This window comes from Chanodichthys erythropterus, chromosome 20 (assembly GCF_024489055.1).
Source record: "Chanodichthys erythropterus isolate Z2021 chromosome 20, ASM2448905v1, whole genome shotgun sequence".
Classification (NCBI taxonomy): Eukaryota; Metazoa; Chordata; class Actinopteri; order Cypriniformes; family Xenocyprididae; genus Chanodichthys; species Chanodichthys erythropterus.
The window spans coordinates 18595472-18610362 of NC_090240.1; the positions used below are offsets into that span (position 1 = coordinate 18595472).

A 14891-nucleotide genomic window follows, 5' to 3' on the forward strand; every position below is an offset into this window, starting at 1 on the left:
TCTAATAAAACTTAAACTTTCAAACTTCAAACTTTTAAAACTTCTCAAACTTTCTGGCTATGCTTTTTCAAGCCAACTTAAAGTTTGTCCTCAAACTTTTTTATCTAGTATTAATATTGAACCACTGTACTCGCATGAACCGATTTAAATATGTTTTTAGTACCTTTATGGATCTTGAGAGAGGAAGTGTCATTGCTGGCTATGCAGGCCTCACTGAGCCAACTTATTTCTACTAAAATATCTTAATTTGTGTTCTGAAGGTGAACGAAGATCTTACGGGTGTGGAACGGCATGAGGGCAAGTAATAAATGACAGAATTTTCATTTTTGGGTGAACTAACCCTTTAATTAAACGCACTAGTGTTAAAGTCTGAAAATCATTTGCATTAAAAAAAAAAAAAAATTCAATATCCTGCATAATGTTGTTCTGCAAACAAGCGCATAAATGTATTCTATATTTTGGTATAAAAAGTTAATATTGGTAAAAGTCACAAAAAAAGCATTATAATCCTATTAGTGTAACTGTTCTTGTTAGAATCACTACTGGAGGTAACAATTTCAGTTAAATTCTAATTAAAGCCAAATATATAACCTCAAAAGAAATTTAATTTTTGTGCTCCCTTTCTCTGTTGCTTTTACTATATGGTAAAAGAAATGCAGCATGCAAATGTTTGCACTTAAAGAAAGCTTTAATGAATCATACAGGTCAAGGTTGAAGGTTACCACTTCCACAAAATGCAAAGAAGTCTAAGCAAATAGTCCAGAAAGATTAATACTGATGGTTTCTCCTTTGAAAGATTAAATGCTACTGAAACTCTAGGTTTAATAAGGAGTGTCTCTACACATGGACCACAGCTAGTAGCAGATGGTGTATTAACTTTAAGAAAATAGGAAAAGGGAAGTATATTATTTCACAACACTTCAAAATTAAAAGCTTTAAAAGATAAGTAGACTTTAAACAAGTTAAGCTAGAAAAATCACACAGGGCTTAAAGTATTTTAAAAGTAAGATTTTCCAGTGAAGTCCGTCCAATGGAGACATATCCTTAGTAAAAAAGAGGGGTGATATATGAATGACAATGTTACCACACACAGCATTAAGAAACAGAGCAACTGCTTGAGTCAGCTAAGAGTGCTGCTGCCATCTACAGGTGAGTTTGGGACTGAACAAAGGAGCAGACATGTTTAAAAACACCAGAGTTGTGTCACAAATGACGCACTATATACTATGCACATACTAACACTATAGGTGTGTCCCAATTTGCGTACTTATGCACCATTCTATGATGTTTTTAAGTATAAATAGTGTGAGTAGTGCGTTCACACAGAAAATTCCAAAAAGAAAAAGTGCACTTTAAATACCCGGATGATGCACTAAATTAATGGAAAAAAAGTGTGGAATGTTGGACACTTCATGCACTCAACTGTCACAGTTTTAATTATGTAGTAGAGGGGAAGGGAGGATTGGACTTATATAGTTACAAAATAACCTTATATAATTCACGCACTACATGGATGAGTACATAGTGCACAAGTGCATAGTGTGTAAGTGTGTAGTGTATAGTGCGTCATTTGGGACGCAACTTATGAGCTCAAGTCATGTGACCTATGGCATCAGTCACGTCACGTCGCCACCATTCATAAATTCTCTCCCATGGCCTAATAGGATAGTAAAGTGTCCAGCAAAAGCACACTTCAGAATCTCACCGGAAGTAGTACGTCATCCAGGGACTTTTCATCTACTGTTTTTCAAATACTGTGCATTCAGACATACTATTCTGTTGCTGTACTTGTTTTTTCTTCCCTCCCCCGCATACTGTATAGTAGGGAAGTACTTACTTTGGATGCAGCATTGATTTTTTTGGTTAAAGGTGCAATATGTAAAAATTTTGCAGTAAAATATCTAAAAACTACTAGGCCAGTGTTATATATTTTGTTCACTTGAGTACTTACAATATCCCAAATGTTTGCAACTAATTGTAAATCGTGAGAAAATTGCATTTTTAACAAAGGCTCCGGGACGTGTGAGGATCGCCTGTCAATTGAGTCATACCCACGTTACCCTCGGTTTCCGGTTTTATTTTGTAGAAACCATGGAAACAACAAAGATGCTTTAACATGTTTTAATAGACAATGGAACAACTGTTTTGAGATATTTATAGACAAAACGAATTATTGTTATATAGCTCAACACGTTTAGTCTTATTGTTTACATCTAATTTTCTTGATTTTTTGCGAGTACCATGTGAAGTAGCTAACATAGCATAATCAGATGCAGCTTTATTTTTAGTAACAGTAAAACAGAATTTTCTCCATCATACAATAAGTTTTAAAATGAACTGCATACCATTTATCAACACAAGCCATCCAGCATTTAATATGATATTCTAAAATCAATCTATCTTACTGCAGTGTGTCTCAAACAAGTGTCTCGCAGCAGCTGCCGAGCGAACACACAGAGTAACGTTATAACATCATTTTCAACACTCTCAAATGATAAACAGAGCTGCATTACCTCATACTCATGACCGGAAAAGCGGAAGCAGCGCTGGCGACTGTGTCATAATAAAAGTTCTGCTGCTCGTGAGGCGTGTGGCGCACAATCGCTCCAGCGGCCTCGTTCAGCTCCCACAACACTCGGTCCTGCTCTGCTTCATACTACAGTAACGTTAATAATCCATGAACATTTCTTCCCAAATCCTATCCCAATTCTTTTCCACCGGCCGGTGAGATGGAGACCACATGTCCCAAGATTCAACTTGGCGTCATTAAGCTATACATTTGTTTTGAATAGGCCTCTAGCGGACAGAAAATCTTACATATTGCACCTTTAAGTACGTACACCATCTGGGTATTTAAAGTGTAGTTTTTCTTTTTGGAAATTTCAGTGTGAACACTACTTTTAATACAAGAATAGTGCATAAGTACGCCAATTGGGATTCACCTCTGGTTAAAATTTAGAGCGTTTGTGTGCTTACAGAGTTTCCATGGCAGAGTCCGTGGTGCCCGTAGTCCATCAGACAAACTGATGGTGGTAGATGGCTCTGGCCTACAAAAACATGAGCATAAATCTACATAAAGCAAAAATTACACATTTTGTCATTAAAAAAACACATCTATACTGGCTTATTGTGTAGAGACAACTGCAAACAAACTATTTCTAAGTTAATTTTCCCAAAAACAATGCTCAGAAATATCGCTTGTTTGGATTAATTGGCTCAGTTTGTCCAGGATGGTCACAAAAACTTTTTGAAACGCATTTTTTGGCAATTCAATTAGTGATGCAAAAAATACATCACTTTAGGGATCAGCATTTAAATATGCATGTACATGTGATTATACCATTGTGATGCTTGTGGTTTAGTGTTAAACTTAAATTCACACCATCCTGAATACAGGGAGTGCAGAATTATTAGGCAAGTTTATTTTCTGATCATATTTTTTTTCCAAGCACATTTTACCAATTCCAATCCACATCAATCTTAATAACTACTATTAATATTGTTTTTAATCATTTATAAGTGATATATAATTGTTCATGAAGGCTGGAAATGAAGAATGCCCTATATTCAGGTGTGCAGAATTATTAGGCAGGTTTTCTTTTACAGATAAAATGAGCCAAAAAAGAGATTTAACTCAGAATGAAAAGTCAAAAATTATTAAATACTCATGAGAAGGACGCAATACTAATGTAATACTAGAAATTGCAAAGTTAAAGCATGAACATTGGACAGTGAAATGCTCATTGGGTCAGCGGGGTCATACAAAAACAGCTGGAGAAGAAAAGACACGTTAACTGCAAAAGAATTAAGAATTAAGGTGAAGAATTAAGTGTGAAACCATCAGGAACCCTTTAGTCTCCAGCGCCATTTCCCAGTACTGAAACCTACCTGGAGTCTTCAGAAGTGTGAGGTGTCAGGATCTCAGAGACTTAGGTTAGGTGAAGAATCCTAAAAAATGACCCGCTCTTAATAAGAATCACAAGCTGAAGTGTTATAAAATACATGAAGACTGGGTTTTTATAGGCCTTATAGACAGACAGCTTGAGAGTGACTCCTGAAGGACCAGCACCACATCCTCTTGTACCACTGTTTGAAGAATTTATCTTCCAGAATCTGGCAGTAAGTTTTGGAAGATCATTTAGTCCATCTCTGCAAGATGGACATTTCAGGATAAGAATTATCCATATTCTGGAAGATAAATTCTTCAAACAGTGGTACAAGAGGATGTGGTGCTGGTCCTTCAGGAGTCACTCTCAAGCTGTCTGTCTATAAGGCCTATAAAAACCCAGTCTTCATGTATTTTATAACACTTCAGCTTGTGATTCTTATTAAGAGCAGGTCATTTTTTAGGATTCTTCACCTAACCTAAGTCTCTGAGATCCTGACACCTCACACTTCTGAAGACTCCAGGTAGGTTTCAGTACTGGGAAATGGCGCTGGAGACTAAAGGGTTCCTGATGGTTTCACACTTAATTCTTCACCTTAATTCTTAATTATTTTGCAGTTAACGTGTCTTTTCTTCTCCAGCTGTTTTTGTATGACCCCGCTGACCCAATGAGCATTTCACTGTCCAATGGTCATGCTTTAACTTTGCAATTTCTAGTATTACATTAGTATTGCGTCCTTCTCGTGAGTATTTAATAATTTTTGACTTTTCAGTCTGAGTTAAATCTCTTTTTTGGCTCATTTTATCTGTAAAAGAAAACCTGCCTAATAATTCTGCACACCTGAATATAGGGCATTCTTCATTTCCAGCCTTCATGAACAATTATATATCACTTATAAATGATTAAAAACAATATTAATAGTAGTAATTAAGATTGATGTGGATTGGAATTGGTAAAATGTGCTTGGAAAAAAAATATGATCAAAAAATCAACTTGCCTAATAATTCTGCACTCCCTGTATATGTGCCACTATTATAAAGATTTATAAAATTCCATATAAATTTACAAAGTGAACTTCTGATGAATTCTAAAAAGTCAAGAGAAAGTGCATGAGGACTCACTTGTTTTGAGCAAGCTGATTGTTGGATTCACCCCAGACAAACATAGCAGCATTATCATCAGTCTCTGCAATCGCGTCCAAAGAGGAGGAATCGCCCAGAAAGTGACGATTTATTCATTTAAACCAAAATGAAAATACAGAAATCAGAAACCATACAAAGTAAATAAGGTAGAGTGGCAATGCCAAAGTAGATATACAGTAAAGACCAAGTATAGGAACACAAATGCATAAAAAAAAAAAAAAAAAATTGTATGGTAACTTTCAACAGGTCACAGACCTGTTTCCCAGTCCTCATTGGGTGAAGGGTTTGTCCAGGTATTAACGGGCACCTGGAACTTCTCCAATACCTCTATATTCCCTGGACAAGAATAATATAAAAAAATATATAGGATTTTAACATATGCATATATATATATATATATATATATATATATATATATATATATATATATATATATATATATATATATATATATATATATATATATATATATATATATATATTTTAAGATCGGTCAGTGCAAGTTGCTTTCAGTTAAAACAGCTCAAACATGCATTTTAGTCTAGGACTAGCTTAAGCCTCATCTGTGAAACCAGGGGTATGATTTTGTGATTCCACAATATTAAAGTTAAAGAGTGAGCGATTCCACTCTAGAGAATGCTAGGTTTATATAGTTCTCTCAAAACTGTAAGATTAAATTTACACGTTTTGACTAAATGCTCAAACACACTGTGAGAACATCATGATCTCATAAGTAAAAATTGCAATAGTGGTTCTCATTGACTGAGAATGTGGGTAATTAAATCAACAGAAAAACAGTGAAGGCTCCATATTTGAGAATGCTATACAACAGTCTGTAATGAAACCAGTAAATAACAGTCTTCATCATAAAACTCAAGATATACTTAAACAGTTTCTCATGAAACAGCAACAGCCCAAAACGAACCATCTTCAGCGTTCAGTGACCTCTTGTCCTCGCAGTTTGTTATGTGATGAGACAACTCATGCTTGGGAATCAAGTGTCTGGCATTGAAGGGGCAGGTCTTCAGTTCCCCAGCCAGTTTGGGGTGGTTCTGAAACAATTTATACAGATGAAGTTCTCAACATCAATACCAAGGCAGCAGTATTCTCACAATTCAAATAAATGCATGAAACAAATGAACGTTTCCCTGGCCATTACCCACCTTCCTGCACTTGAGAACATGAAAAGGGAAGCGAGAGGCTCTGATCTGGTGATTTTTGTCATATGGGCACTGGACAATCCTGTTGGGGTCACTGGCATCATCAGTGTGAGCATCTTCACCATAAGCTGTGGAAACACGAGGAGCCATCAAACAACACAGACCAACTGTGCTTGGTTGTTTCCCAAAGAAGACTTTTATACTAAACTTCTATGAGCTGAACTTTATATTGTGACTTTAACAGTGATATAGCACATCTAAGTATTAAATTACCGCTCTCTTCATTCCAGCTCTGATTTTCAGAGTTTACTCCAGACGGACCGACGCTGCTGCCGAATCTGATAGTGGCCATGCTTCCCTCTTGTGACAGTGGTCTGGGTAGATGAGGCCTTGCGTGTTCCGTTAGCTCTGATTAAAAAGAGTCACCCTGAATCAAACACGCCACGTTTAAAGATGAATAAAAAAAAACACACCGAACAGTAGAAAAGCGGCGCGTGCTGAACAAGACGTCAAACCGCCTGGGAGAAAAAAGCGAGGCAAAAGGTCATGAAATTTCGAACAAAAACATTCACATTTTTTATAAAAATCACAAATGGAAATACTTTTGCGGTGTTTTTTATAGAGCATGATCTTTTCAGAGCACTTACAACTTTGTTGTAGTCTTCAGGTATGGCGCGTGCACGTGTGCTGCCCTCCCCAACTGCTGCCCGCAATCAATGGCTGTGATTGTTGATGTCGCGAGATGCACTACAGCCTTAATATGTTTCGTCATTATTGTATTATTATCATAATTAGGTAGTCTATTCAATACTGTATTTCTAAATTCAGGCAGGGAAAAAACGGCTTTATATCAAATAAAATGTAAATTTTAATACAATTGAATCAATTAAATTAAATTAGACAGCTACAAAATGGGAGAGAAAAAAATAACTAATATTTAATAATAATAATAATAATAATAATGCAAAAACTTGAGAAAATTAGATCCAGGCAGTTGAAGAAAAATTATTATTCATTGCAATTAAATTCAGCCTCACACGAAAACTTCAATCGATAATGAAAATATTTAATAAAACCAAAAGGTAAAATAACAATCAGAAAGAAGTAATTAATTGTTAATAATATAATTTAGAGTATTGTCGAATCCAGAGTATTGTAACTAATAGATGAAGATCAGAATATACAGAAAGAAATAACATTAATAAGACATTTGCAGATAGGAGAGAAGAAGCAGAAGAGCAAAGGAAAGAGCAAAGGAGAAAAAGCCAGGGGGGCTTTTCAACGACTCAGTCCATTTTATACCGTAAGAACAGGGAAATGTACATCCACTCAAACTTGTGTTTTGTTCTAATGAGAAAAGTTCAAATTGATTTACCCATTAAGTCATAGACTGGTCAAGTGTCGAAATAGATGAAACCCCTTAAGGGAATATTGCAGATCTTCCATTATTACATGTCAGCAGACATATGTTGCACAAACGTGTCAACATGACCTGTCACATGGAAACACTTTAAAGAACAATTGAATATAGCAAGCATACTCTTAAAGATAAAATAAGAATGACCATAAGGGTACAATAACAAGTAAATACTTGAAAATATGATGAGAATCAATATATAAAGTATGAGTACATGAATATATGAAATCAAAAATAATATTGATAAATCATAAGCCATAAATGATTAACATAAACTATGAATAAAATGCATGAATAGGAATATTGACCATTTTGGATCCACCAAAAATGTTTTATTTTTTTAGCGCCTTTCAAGAACCCAAGGACGCTTTACATGAAGTTGCTATAACATGAAGTATACAGTCAGTATACAACACGTGATCGACCAGATGGAACAGACAAGGAAAGTTAATCTACATTAAACTTACAAAAACAAGCATAGTGCTGGAAAACTGAGACAAACAATCAATTAACAAAACATAATGTGAATAAGTGAGTTTTGAGAGCAGTTTGAAGAGAAGAGACATCACGAAGGTCTTGTGGTAAACTGTGGTGAATGCTTTCAAAAGCTTTAAAGGGATAGTTCACCCAAAAATTAAAATTCTGTCATCATTTACTCACCCTCAGGTTGTTCCAAATCTGTATAAATGTCTTTGTTCTCTTGAACACAAAGGAAGATATTTTGAAGGAAGTTTGTGACCAGGCTGCTTTGGGGAACCATTGACTTCCATACTTAGTAGGAAAAAAATACTATGGAGGTCAATGGTGCCCCAAAACTGTTTAACTTCAGTTAAACACATTCTTCAGAATATCTACTTTTGTGTTCACCAGAACAAAGAAATATATACAGGTTTGGAACAACCTGAGGGTGAGTAAATGATGACACAATTTTCATTTTTGGGTGAACTATCTCTTTAAGCAAACCATTCTGAAGTTTTTAGCGAAAAGTAAAAGAAAAAGAAAAAAAAACTCAAGAGATCAGCCAAAAAATATTACCTCATTAATCTGTAATAAAGGTATGGATTATCATTGGGCTATGGGTTATAATAAGTGATTAAAATGTATATACACATTTTTCATTAGTGGGCTTGTAATGTTTTGCTAATCAGTTTTGCAAAAGCGTCCCTACACACAAATACTCTGGTATCCAGTGGACGCAAAAAATAAATTAATTAAAAAAATAAAAAGGTGGTGTGCGCGCGCGCATTGTTACTGTCATGCGGTTTTTGCAGTAGCCAATCACAGTGCAGCGCCGCAGCCATTCCCTGGAGACACGCCCACGCAGAACTGTCAGCTGCTCAGTTCAAGATGGCGTTGTCCTGTAGAGGGGTATGCCGCGGTGCTTCAGTGATCTTACTGTATGGAAAACAACCTGTCGGGGTCAAAGCTAGTCTCTTCACACCTAGATTGGCTTCCACAACATCCAGGTACTATTTATAATAAGTTTATATTAATAACTATTTGTAGGCATCGATAATTTGTAGCCATACTCCCATAGTTAGGATCATTTGCACAGATCAGTCGTTATAAAACGAGTCTGAAGATGATGTTTAATCATTAATAATACTAGGCCACATTAAATATGTCTCATTGTCTATTCTCCCTTTAGTTTTTGTAGAAAGAAAAAGAAAAGAAAAAAAATCCATTGAGTTAATCAGGAAATACAACTCATGCTCTGCCCTGTTGTTACCATAGACATTTATTTATTTATTTATTTCTGTCTATCTAGTAGTAGTTTGTGGTTTGTTAGACACTATTCACCTTCACAAGCAAGACATGGGATTGGTCGAAGCATTGTGTCCAGGCTGAAGTGGGCCAATGAAAAGTATGAGAGTTTCTTGCAGCGGCGCTTTCCTCGCTTTTATGGTCTCTATAGCACCTTTATGAGAGGTCAGAGCAAATAATATTTAAAATTACTACTGGATTATTTGATCTCAAACCATCCCTGGAAAATGTTATGATATAGGTTTTATGTTTCTGTATAAAGGGTTCCGGCTCCTGTTTCAAGATGCTCGAGAAGTGAGAAAGATCCTGACTCGCATGCTCACTGACAGCACAGAGAACCAGAATTTGCCTTACCGTGATTTGGAGAAACTCAGGCAGGTGGGTTGAAGAACTGAAGCAGACATTTATGGGATATATTGCTGTCAAAAATATTATTAAATTGTCATTTTTTGTGTGTTGCTTTCAGTTCCGCAGGGACTTAATCAAAGCCATTCCACTGGTCATCATATCAATACCTCCTTTTGCCAACTATTTGGTCTTTATCCTTATGTGAGTATTTAGCATGTCACTCTGCTGATTATTCTGTATGTTTTTGTTTTTATTGCAATTATGAAGTACTTCTGTGTCTTTCAAAAACTGATTGAATATTGGGTTTTGAATGTTGCTTTATAGTTCATCACTGTTCCATTCATTGATCCATTCATCCTCAGGGATGTGAAATCTAAGGAAAATTTAATTTTTTTTAAAATACATTTTATTATTATTATTAAATACTCAACTTTTAATGTTACAATTTTAAAGGGATAGTTCACCCAAAAATGAAAAGTTGATGTTTATCTGCTTACCCCCAGCGCATCCAAGATGTAGGTGACTTTGTTTCATCAGTAGAACACAAATGATGATTTTTAACTTTTAACTAAGTTGCCGTCTGTCAGTCAAATAATGTGTGTCAATAGGAACTCCTTCAATAAGAGTCAAAAAACACGCACAGACAAATCCAAATTAAACCCTGCGGCTCGTGACGACACATTGATGTCCTAAGACACAAAATGATCGGTTTGTGCGAGAAACCGAACAGTATTTATATAATTTAACAACTATAATAAAACACCACTATGTCCAACTGCGTTCAGCACTCGGTTAGTGAGGTCTGATCGCGCTCTGACAATGGCAGCGATGTCTAGCAATTATACTTCACTGAGTGCGAATGAGTTTTCTATCAGACCTCACTAACCGAGTGCTGAACGCAGTTGGACATAGCTGTGTATTAGAGGTAAAAAATGATATACTGTTCGGTTTATCACACAAACCGATCGTTTCGTGTCTTAGGACATCAGTGTGTCGTCACAAGCTGCAGAGTTTAATTTGGATTTGCCCATGCATGTTTTTTTTTTACTCTTATAGATTGTGTTGCCATTGACATGCATTATACAGCTGACAGATGGCAACAGTTGGAGTTAAAAATCATCATTTGTGTTATGCTGAAGAAATAAAGTAACCTACATCTTGGATGCCCTGGGGGTAAGTAGATAAACATCAAATTTTCATTTTTGGGTGAACTATGCCTTTAATGTTGTTGTTGTTGTTGTTGCAGTATAGCCATATTGAATGGAAGGGGATGTTTTCTTTTTGTTTTCCTCCACAATTCTGCCCTCTAGGTACCTCTATCCTCGCCAGGTTCTGATCCGACACTTCTGGACCCCACAGCAGCTGGTGGAGTTTCAGGGGGTGTACCATACCCAGAGAGCACGACACCACTGGGCTATAGTAAAGGGGATGGAAAGCACGTCAAATTCTGTCAAAGACAGCAGACTTAAAAGCCGCCTCATGGAGCTCTGTAGTAAGGTAGCCTGAGCTAATTCATGATATTACTTATGTGTAAAATTATAGCCTTTTTAGTTTTATTCAGTTGTTGACTTTTTAATAATCACAAAGTATATGTCTGCAGGTCCGAAGCGGAGTCCATCCTGTAGTGTCTGATGTCCATGCAGTGAGAACATTGTTCTCTGGACCCCCCTTAGGTATCAAGAGAATGTATGCAGATCAGATGGTGAGCTCCAAATTATCAGCCAGTTGCACAATTAATTGTATTTTAAAAGTTTGATACTTGTTTAAATTTTTCTAAACGCATGTTATAAATCTTATTGTGAACAATTAATCCGTGCATGTTTCATTCATCCAGTCAACTGGACCTTCTGGTGAAAACGACAGACTTCTCTCTGGTGACTTTTGCAGGACCTCCCCAATCCTTTAGGGGGCGTTTACACGTTTTCAACTAAAAACGGAAAACTTATGCTTTTTGGCCGTTCATTTACATGACAATGGCATTTTGGGGGCCCGTAAACTACAAAAAAGAAATTGAATTTGTGAAAATGGTAACGGAATGTGTATGCGTATTACGTGTTTAGTCTATAGTGTTTCTTTACAAAGCAACATCGCCAACTACTGGCCTGGCATGCAAAAATACAGCATTGTTTGTCATTTTAAAGGATTAGATTGCTTTAAAATGAAAATTACCCCAAGCTTTACTCACCCTCAAGCCACCCTAGGTGTGTATGACTACCTTCATTCTGATGAACGCAACTGGAGTTATATTAATAAATATCCTGACGCGTCCAAGCTGTGAACACGACCAATGTGTATGAGCTGAAGAAAGCATCCATCCATCATAAACGTACTCCACACGGCTCCGGGGGGTTGATAAAGTCCTTCTGAAGCGAAGCAATGCACTTGTGTAAGAAAAATATCCATATTTAACAAATTATGAAGTAAAATATCTAGCTTCCACCAGAACGCCTTCCGTATTCAAATTACGAAAAAAGCTTAACTGATGCGACGTCAGTTACCATTTTTCATAAGTTTAATACGGAAGCTAGATATTTTACTTCATAACTTTTTAAATATTGATATTCAGAAGGCATTTATCAACCCCCCGGAGCCGTGTGGAGTACGTTTATGATGGATGGATTCACTTTTCTTGAGCTTCATACTCATTGGTCTCGTTCATTGCCATTATAAAGCTTGGATGCGTCAGGATATTTAATAATATAACTCAGATTGTGTTCATCAGAAAGAAGGAAGTCATATACAGCTAGGATGGCTTGAGGGTGTGTAAAGCTTGGGGTAATTTTCATTTTAATGTGAACTAATCCTTTAATAGGGATCGTTGTACTGTATGCAAAACTTTTCAAAAACACAAAGAAAAATCTTTTCCGTTTTTAGTACATCGTCATGTAAACACCCTTAGTCCACTTAAACCCCACCTCTGTAAGCTTACATTCATCTGCCTTCACTTATGAGTTCAACACCCACATCTCAAAATCCAATCAACAACGATGCATAGAACTTAGTCCCTGCCTTTTTTTTTTTTTGGATAATGTTACACTTGGATATACGCCTCATTATGGAAGAAAAGCTCTGACACTACTTGTTTCATCAACTTTAAAATGTACCAAAAAAAATAAAATAAATAAAAATCTCTAGCTTTCTTCCTAATCTAGTTTTCTAATAAACCTAGCATTAAATATTATTACATTGTTGTCTCTTTGCCAAATTGCTTTTTATTGTTCTTTTTTTGCTAAACATAAATATATTTGCAGAGACACCTCTGTCCATTGCTGTTCCTGACGCCCCGCCTCCCAGCCTTCTGGATTGGTCGACGCTTGAACAGTCATGCCTTAGAACTCATGCAACTCGACCGCAGCATTGTTCAATTAGGCTTGCATCAGTTAAACGACACAGAGCTCAGAGAGGTCAGCGGCTGCTCCTTATTTTGCCCATTACATTCTGTCAGCAGCCTTTATTTTCTGATTTTTGATGGATAATGTGTCATGTTTACATCACGTCTCCTAGGCATGTTACGTTAGAGGGCTGAATCCAGAGCGTCTGAGTCCCGGACAGTGCCGGGAATGGCTCACACAGTGGTTGCAGTTCTCAACACACCTAAATGGTACGTAGGCCATGAGATCAAGGCTATGTTCAGAAGGGAGTGCTAGCATACTATATTTATGGCGCGTTCACACAATTACCAGATGACGGCCTGAACGTTCTACTTGGAGCTGCTCACGTCCTTAGACTTGGAATTATTGATTATATATTAACACCACACAAAATGAATGTGTAATTTGAGTACAGACAAAACCACAATAAAACAAGTCTTTTAATATTACCATGAATGATTCTTTTCCATATTTTTAATGGGTCATTAGGGGTTTGTGTTAAATTGCATGGAAAAATAACACTTCTGCTTTTGAAACTATTGACATGACAGTTGTGTTGCATATTCATTGTGACATTGCATTTCCTTCCTGTTTGATCAGAGTCAGAGACCTCCCTCTATCTGCACTGTATGGTACTGCTCACTGTAAACTACCCTAAACACCCACGTCACTGACCTCGAGAGGAAGCAGATGACTTCTCTTCCCAACACCACCACACCCAAAAGTAATGGGAACAAAAGAAACTTGTATGCAAATTAAAGCAGCACAACACAAGCTTTATCATACCAGTCATTTGGCTTAGTCATTTTACTGCTGTCATTTTTTTTTTTATGTTTCTGAATCATTTTTAAATGGGCTGTTGTGCTTTAAATTTTTGTTTTTTGGAGATTTTGTTTACTTGTGTGAGGAACAGACAGGAGGGACATTGTCAATGAAAGATGCCATTGAGATTCTGGAATATGTGGAATAATGGGATTCAATTTCTTCCATAGAGACAGGGTGTGTAATCAGTGACACAAAACAATAAATTGACACTGTGAGAAGTTATAACCACAGCTGAGACAAAAAGCACACTAAATGTGCCAAAAGCATCCATTTGGTCTTGAGACATTCATTCTAAATATAGTTGTTTAGTGGAGCGCAATCATTTGTGAACATTGTGACATTTTATATATACTTAAAATCAGCACTGACGCTAGGATAAAAATCACCCGTCTTGTTCATTTTTCTGGTGTAGTAGTAAGACAAACAGTCACTCTTGGGATGTTTAATATGTTTTACTAAAGCAAGCTTTAAATCCAGTGGTAAACTGGACAGAGGTTTACAGAGCCTGGATACTGGAGAGAAAGTATTCTTTAATATATTAAGCTCTATAAATGTTTTAATTAAGCTTGTTAATATTTATTCTCAAAATTACACAAAGAATATTGAACGTTGTTATTTGTTCTGTCCAATAAGGAGGAGTTTGCTGTGTGCACTGAGCTGTTTGGTCAAAGCATTGAAGTTATGCTTAATGTGTTTAGTCAGGTTCTTATTCAGCCTTTTAACAGGTGCCTTTTTACTCAAGAACACGGTGCAATACATGCAGTTATCTTTTTATGTTGCCAAATGTGTTTCGTTATTTTCTATTTTATATATAAAGAGAATGCTGTTTGATTCTGTGTTAACATTTCACTGAAAGGTATGAAAGTACATAGTCATCGCAGTGTGAAATTATCAGAACTTCTATTAAAAGACTTCAAACTTAATGGTCTCTGTTTGCATCCCTCATCAAGCTGGCACTGATTCACCAACTACAGTAA

General features: G+C 36.3%; 2 protein-coding genes across 6 annotated transcripts; one reads left to right on the forward strand and one right to left on the reverse strand.

Moving 5' to 3' along the window:
• Positions 1-684: 684 nt before the first annotated feature.
• zgc:56699 (uncharacterized protein LOC405758 homolog) lies at positions 685-7626 on the reverse strand. Of its 4 annotated transcripts, XM_067371686.1 has the most exons (8): positions 7565-7626; positions 6463-6597; positions 6193-6317; positions 5955-6081; positions 5285-5365; positions 5009-5072; positions 2977-3047; positions 685-1043 (listed from the first exon to the last, which is right to left on the reverse strand). In XM_067371686.1, coding segments are annotated over exons 1-8 (609 nt in total). In that variant the 5' UTR covers positions 7569-7626; the 3' UTR covers positions 685-1041. The 4 variants fall into 4 exon arrangements, with proteins under 4 accessions (XP_067227787.1, XP_067227786.1, XP_067227789.1 ...); XM_067371685.1 differs by having other exon boundaries at positions 685-3047; XM_067371688.1 differs by lacking the exon at positions 7565-7626 and adding an exon at positions 7492-7555 and having other exon boundaries at positions 685-3047.
• Positions 7627-8733: 1107 nt separating this feature from the next.
• On the forward strand, positions 8734-14207 carry letmd1 (LETM1 domain containing 1). 2 transcript variants are annotated; one of them, XM_067370577.1, is made up of 9 exons: positions 8734-9072; positions 9375-9535; positions 9633-9748; positions 9837-9919; positions 11029-11215; positions 11319-11420; positions 12970-13122; positions 13223-13319; positions 13690-14207. In XM_067370577.1, exons 1-9 carry the CDS (start codon positions 8954-8956, stop codon positions 13761-13763), a joined length of 1092 nt encoding a protein of 363 aa, XP_067226678.1. In that variant the 5' UTR covers positions 8734-8953; the 3' UTR covers positions 13764-14207. The 2 variants fall into 2 exon arrangements, with proteins under 2 accessions (XP_067226678.1, XP_067226679.1); XM_067370578.1 differs by having other exon boundaries at positions 9378-9535.
• Positions 14208-14891: the final 684 nt, after the last annotated feature.

Coding starts and splice junctions, on each gene's coding strand:
- zgc:56699 (XM_067371685.1), bottom strand. Junction 6,318..6,462: donor GAGCTGGAATGAAGAGAGCG/GTAATTTAATAC, acceptor GTGTTTCCACAG/CTTATGGTGAAGATGCTCAC. Junction 6,082..6,192: donor ATGTTCTCAAGTGCAGGAAG/GTGGGTAATGGC, acceptor AAATTGTTTCAG/AACCACCCCAAACTGGCTGG.
- letmd1 (XM_067370577.1), top strand. CDS start 8,954: ATGGCGTTGTCCTGTAGAGGGGTATGCCGCGGTGCTTCAGTGATCTTA. Junction 9,920..11,028: donor TATTTGGTCTTTATCCTTAT/GTGAGTATTTAG, acceptor TCTGCCCTCTAG/GTACCTCTATCCTCGCCAGG. Junction 13,320..13,689: donor GTTCTCAACACACCTAAATG/GTACGTAGGCCA, acceptor CTGTTTGATCAG/AGTCAGAGACCTCCCTCTAT.